Raw genomic sequence first — 6,784 nt, 5'->3', positions numbered from 1 at the left:
TTTTTACTACCACACTTCTTAACTTACCACCACTACTTAACTTTTTTCTTTTTCTTTTCTCATTGTGGAATAGCCACCTGCTTGTGGTATTAATGCAGACAATTTTCAGAGCTATTTTGGTAGCAGAAGAGTCATTTTGTGCTTTTCACTGCCAGAATGTCATTGTCTTAATAACCTCTCTGACAGTGCTCTTGCGAAGAGTCTCATTCCAAAGTTAAAGAGATTTTTCTATCCCTGGAATTACTAGAAAGTGTTCTCAAAGCATCTAGATTCCTAGCGGCTGTTAGTACCGTCTATTGTGACTAACTGGAAAAGTTATCCATCATCTTCCGGAAGAGATGAATGGTGGCTCTCACTTCTTCCTTTGATTCAGGGTGCCCTGGTGGGAATATGAGTGTGTGAGGAATGAACTTCCTTTGGAAGCTTAAGATCAGCCTTCAGGAATCCTGCCTTTTAGATAGTGTTCTCTTATCTCCAGTTACCTGGATTTGCCTAAGAACTTTTCTTAGAACTGGTTAAATCATGAAAGTTATTAGTTGGAAAGAGTTGCCTAGTCCAGACACAGTTGTTGGGGCAGGAGAGGCAGTGATTGCCTGTTTTTAACTAACCTATCCATGGGACAAGGGCAAGAACCAGCGAGGGAATTGTAATAGCCTTTCTCTGTAGCTTCCAGACTGAGCTGCTGCTTTTCTCTCAGGGCATCTGACCCTTTTTTAATGTGTAGTTGGTTTCAAAGATATGACAGATGAGAAAAAAAGAATTTTAGTTTAGTGCTTAGCTAAGATAACAGGGCCTATTGTAAAATTTGGGTGTTAAGAGTTGGAGTTGTTTTTTATCATGACTGTAAGTGCAGGTGTTTCCTTGTTGCTTTAAGTATCCTGAGGTGAAAAAAGTGTATAATTTTATCATATTAAGTTGGTTAGGTTAAAGATTAAGCATAAGCCATTGAGTCAATAAATACCACTGAAAAAGCAATTTCAGAGTACTGTTTTTTCAGTAACTTTTGCCTGTTCTTTTTTGTTTGGTTGTTTTTGAATAGATTTTACTCTTCACCCCACCTCCAGCTTTATTGAGGTATGACTGACAGATTTAAAGCTGTATATATTACAGTGTATACCTGTTTCTTTAAGGAGGAGATAAACCCCTGCCCTCCTTTTCTTACAAATAAAATGATTTTGTTTGCGAGATTTATTTATATGTTTGGTTTTGTTTGAGAGAGATTAAGTCACTAAGTTAAGGTATTCCTCACTTCCCACTCTTCTGTTCTTTGGTGTTTACCGTTTCTCATTTTTGTAGCTCAAGATAAGGTACTGACTTATGTCTTATGCAAACAAAAAGCATATGTATTTACTACATAAAATTATTAAAAAAGACAAGTTAAAAGTAGAACACTCTGCTTTCTCCTACCCCTGTTCTACCCTTCCAGAGATGTTGTGGACATGATTTTAAGTCTTTGTTTACATAGTCCTCCATAAACAGGTGTGTTTTTTACAAAAACGAGATCATTCTACAAATGCTATTATGTTTTGTAGTCTACTTTTTTTGCTTATTATACATGGACATTTTCCCATGTTACTGATAATATTTTACATCATTTTTAGTGGTTTGTAGACATACTGTGTGATTGCTTCATAATTATTTAGCCTTTCCCTTCCTGTATGGACCTTAAAGTTATTTCTGCTCTTTTTCCAAATAATGGTTATAAGGAGGATCCTTGTAGCTAAATCTTTGATCTCTAGTTGAGGTGACATTTTTTTCATTACGCTTAGCCATTTGGAATTGCTTTTTCATGGCATGTGTATCTTTTTTCAATGTGTTATCTTTTCCACATTGATTTTTTAAATAATTAATTAAAGGTATTAATTCATTTAATACCCCTTCATTTCATTAATAGTTATTTTCCTTTTGATTTCATTTGACTTCTTGATGCATAGGAGTTTGCATTTCCTTACGTAGTGAGTTCTATCCATTTTCTCTCAATGGTATCTTTTTTTAAAAAATAATAAATTTATTTATTTATTTATTTATTGGGTGCTGCATTGGATCTTCGTTGCTGTGTGTGGGCTTTCTCTAGTTTCCAGCTTTATTGAGGTATGATTGACAGATTTAAAGCTGTATATATTACAGTGTATACCTGTTTCTTTAAGGAGGAAATAAATCCCTGCCCTCCTTTTCTTACAAATAAGATGATTTTGTTTGCGAGATTTATTTATGTGTTTGGTTTTGTTTGAGAGAGATTAAGTCACTAATTTAAGGTATTCCTCACTTCCCACTCTTCTGTTCTTTGGTGTTTACCGTTTCTCATTTTTGTAGCTCAAGATAAGGTACTGACTTATGTCTTATGCAAACAAAAAGCATATGTATTTACTACATAAAATTATTAAAAAAGACAAGTTAAAAGTAGAACACTCTGCTTTCTCCTACCCCTGTTCTACCCTTCCAGAGATGTTGTGGACATGATTTTAAGTCTTTGTTTACATAGTCCTCCATAAACAGGTGTGTTTTTTACAAAAACGAGATCATTCTACAAATGCTATTATGTTTTGTAGTCTACTTTTTTTGCTTATTATACATGGACATTTTCCCATGTTACTGATAATATTTTACATCATTTTTAGTGGTTTGTAGACATACTGTGTGATTGCTTCATAATTATTTAGCCTTTCCCTTCCTGTATGGACCTTAAAGTTGTTTCTGCTCTTTTTCCAAATAATGGTTATAAGGAGGATCCTTGTAGCTAAATCTTTGATCTCTAGTTGAGGTGACATTTTTTTCATTACGCTTAGCCATTTGGAATTGCTTTTTCATGGCATGTGTATCTTTTTTCAATGTGTTATCTTTTCCACATTGATTTTTTAAAGTTTTTTATAATTAATTAAAGGTATTAATTCATTTAATACCCCTTCATTTCATTAATAGTTATTTTCCCAATTATTTTCCTTTTGATTTCATTTGACTTCTTGATGCATAGGACTTTGCATTTCCTTATGTACTGAGTTCTATCCATTTTCTCTCAATGGTATCTTTTTTTAAAAAAATAATAAATTTATTTATTTATTTATTTTGGGCTGCATTGGGTCTTCGTTGCTGTGTGTGGGCCTTCTCTAGTTGCGGAGAGTGGGGGCTACTCTTCGTCGCGGTGCACAGGCTTCTCCTTGCGGTGGCTTCTCTTGTTGCAGAGCATAGGCTCTAGGTGCTCGGGCTTCAGTAGTTGGGGCATGCAGGCTCAGTAGTTTTGGCTCGTGGGCTCTAGAGTACAGGCTCAGTAGTTGTGGTCACGGGCTTAGTTGCTCTGTGGCATGTGGGATCTTCCTGGACCAGGGCTCGAACCCGTGTCCCCTGCATTGGCAGGTGGATTCTTAACCACCGAGCCACCAGGGAAGTCCCTCTCCCAATGATATCTTTAGTGGATCACCTAGAAAAGTGTGCTTCACTTCAAAGTTATATAAAATTCACTTTTATTTTCTACTTTAATGGCAATGGTTTGGTTAAAGATAAGAGTGTGGGGATCAAACACCAGAACAATTCATCCTTTCCTTACTGTTATGAAATGTTGCCTTTATCATATACTAAATTTTACATGTCTGTATGCCTTTCTCTGTTTCTGGACTTACTTTGTATATACAATGATTGGATATTTACTTTTGTTCCTCTGCCATACCGCTTTAATGGTGTTTTTAAAATTTAATCAAAAGCAATATAGGTGAGATGACAATTTGCTTGAAAATTACTATCCTAGACTTAATTGTTTTTGAATATTGATGAATCATGGGAGATGGCCTTTTGTTTATCTTTATTATAATAATGAAACTAAGGGTTCAGTAAATGTTAGCTTTCTATCAAGCCTTAATGCTGAGTACTTTATTTGTACTATCTAATTTGATAATTTAACCCTTACATGCTTTATAATTTATCATAACTTTTATATTTCCCAACTGTTTTGCTGTTGTAATAACAGCACAGGAAATAACTAGTTGAAAATGAATAAAATAGAATTCAAAAATGGGAAAACTACAATAATAAAAGAGAACAGAATCATCATATATATGACCTCATATAAATAACCTCAAGATGCAATTTTGTTTTCGTTATATTGCTTGAAATGGTTTAAATTATAGTACCTTTAAAAGATTTTATTACAGAAATTTTTAGGTATACACTAAGGTAAAATTAATTAATGAGCTCTCATATACCCACCATCCATCTTGAACAAACATCAACACATTGCTGTCCCCATTTGATCTCCCTCTCCCTCCCCCTTCAAGGGAGTGGGTTACTGTTATATTTTAATGCAGATCTCAGATATGATCTTATTAGAACAGTTGCCTTGTTCAAATCAAAATCTAAACAAGAGCTAGCTATACATTGCATTTGGTTAATATGTCTCTTAAGTCTTTACTTATTTATTTGGGTGCCATTTATTGAAAGGACTAGCTCATTAGGCTTGTAGAATTTTGCAGAATCTAGATTTGGCTGATAGTATTTTAGTGATGTTGTTTATCTCATTCCTTCATCCCCTTTAGAAAATTAAATCTAGAGGCTTGGTAATATTCAGTGTTTTTGGCAAGAATACCTCTTAGATGCTGCTGTGAATTTCCTATTGCATCTTATCAGGAGGCATATAATGGAATGACCCATCATAATACATTGTAATATATGATAAATCAGTCCTTGGTTTTTAGGATCTCTCTTCTGGAACCCTTTTAAAAACTATGACTTATTGTTTCAATACATTAGTTTTGTCACTTGTATTCTTCCATATTCCCTTCATTAATAAAAGACTAATAGATTAAATTCTACTTTATAGACCATACATAGGCTGTGGAAAATTGCAGTTTATCTAAGGCCATAGACTTGCAGTTATATAGCCCAGAAGATGGCAAATTTTTCTTAGAGTGTTTTGAGTCACAGAGAACTTTGAAAATATAATGAAAACTGCAAACCTTCTCCCAGGAAAATATGCTTGTGTGCACAAATGAAATTTGGCAGTTTCATTTCAAGAGGTTTAAAGATGCCTTCTGTCTGTGCTCATTCATGAACTGCAGATAGAGACCTCTTCGCTTGGCTTATTCTTTCATTCTTATTCTTTCCTTCTACCTTGACTTATGCTTTCTTCTCATTTCTGTCATCCTGGCTATCCAAGATGATTTTTTTCACTTGAACTGTTTCTTGTAATGAGTAAAATTTGGAGTATATCTAGAACTTCTGTATATCTCCATCAGATAACCCAGCCTCTAGTATAGTGTGGTCAAATTAAGTGCCTCATCTTTTAGTCTAGTTTAGTTCATACACCTGAATGTTCCAAAAAAAATATTTTTTATGTTGAGGTTGTGTTATTGGATAGATCATCTGACTTCTCATTATGTTCCTCTCTGCAGCAATCTGCAGAGCGCTGTGTAAGCACATTGCTTGATCTCATCCAAACCAAAGTAAATTATGTGGTCCAAGAGGCGATTGTTGTCATCAGGGATATCTTCCGCAAATATCCCAACAAGTACGTCCAGATACTTCTGCCCCTCTTCCTTAGATCATTTAGGAAATGTTTAAGTAAGGCACTTTGAGGTTGGCTAGGTAAGAATTAGTCTTTGTAAAGTAACTGGTCATAATTGAATACTTTATTAAAAATCAGAAACATATAAGTTGGTTAGCACAAGGATTAAAATCTGATTTTTCACTCTGCTTTATCACTTTGAGAAGAATTGAAGCTCTGTCTGAATATGCATTGTCAATTGGCATATATTAAAGTTAGCCAGATTCTTTGGTGATGAAGTTACTGTTAAATAAGGATACCCATATATTCCACGTTGTCTGGGCATAATCCATTTTATGCCTCTTACCAGGCATAATTAATAATTGTGCCCCTTTTCACTCTCAGAAACGTCTCAGTTTGAATAATAAATTATATGGTCACCTTACTGTAAAAGCCAGGGAGGTGACAGCTTCACTACTCACTTAGTATGTTACCTAGTACTTGTAGAAAATTATAGCACATGCAACAATAAACTGTCAGAGTTTCAGGCTTTTTCTGAAGTATTGTAGCTGCTTCCATTAAGATATACAAAATCTACATTTTCACTCCACAAAAATTTTCACATTGAGGCCTCTTAGTTATGAAACAAAAATACTTTTTCAGATTTGCTTTTGAAGGCAAACAATTAAGGAATCTGAAAGAGTGAAATAAGAGCAGATCTTATAAGCATCCTAAATCTCATTTTACCTTATAATCATAGAGATGAACTGTGCTAAGGCTTCTGATTATCGTTAAAGATAATGTGAAATGAAGTGACTTACAGTTAGTTAGCTTAGTGGTGGACTCAGAATTAGAAGAAATATTTTAATAAGGTAGTGGTTTATTAAGCATTATATATACTGTATATATATATATTTTTTTTTTGAATTCTAGAAATGGTATTTTTGGAAAAAGGATCATATACTTTTACCACTCTCCCAGGAAAGAGGAGGGTTGGGTTTCTAAACTTCTTGATTAAGTGGGGAGGTGTATATCTTAATATGCTTGGTAAAGAAATGTGTCCATTTCTGGTTTGTATTACTGAGGGATTATGATAGTTTAATTTTAAGAAAGCATTATCGAGAACCTGGTTTAATCAGTGGAAATAGGGCAAACAATTAAGTGTATTATTCAGTTGTCCATATCTCATTTATTATACAATTTCATTCTGATGTTTAAAACTATATTAGCCGGGCTTCCCTGGTGGCGCAGTGGTTGAGAGTCTGCCTGCCGATGCAGGGGACACAGGTTTGTGCCCCGGTCCGGGAAGATCGC

At 34.5% G+C, this 6,784-nt stretch overlaps 1 protein-coding gene across 1 annotated transcript in view; it reads left to right on the top strand.

The window, feature by feature from the left end:
- Positions 1 to 6,784, top strand: part of AP2B1 (adaptor related protein complex 2 subunit beta 1) — a 93,096-nt gene that overhangs the window by 20,102 nt on the left and 66,210 nt on the right. The window contains 1 exon segment of the mRNA XM_024757552.1: positions 5,379 to 5,498. Coding sequence (XP_024613320.1) covers positions 5,379 to 5,498 — 120 coding nt within the window.

This window comes from Neophocaena asiaeorientalis, unplaced genomic scaffold (assembly GCF_003031525.2).
Source record: "Neophocaena asiaeorientalis asiaeorientalis breed wild unplaced genomic scaffold, Neophocaena_asiaeorientalis_V1.1 scaffold327, whole genome shotgun sequence".
Taxonomy (NCBI): Eukaryota; Metazoa; Chordata; class Mammalia; order Artiodactyla; family Phocoenidae; genus Neophocaena; species Neophocaena asiaeorientalis.
Note: the sequence above shows the minus strand (reverse complement) of the source record. Positions and strands in the feature narration are given on the sequence as shown.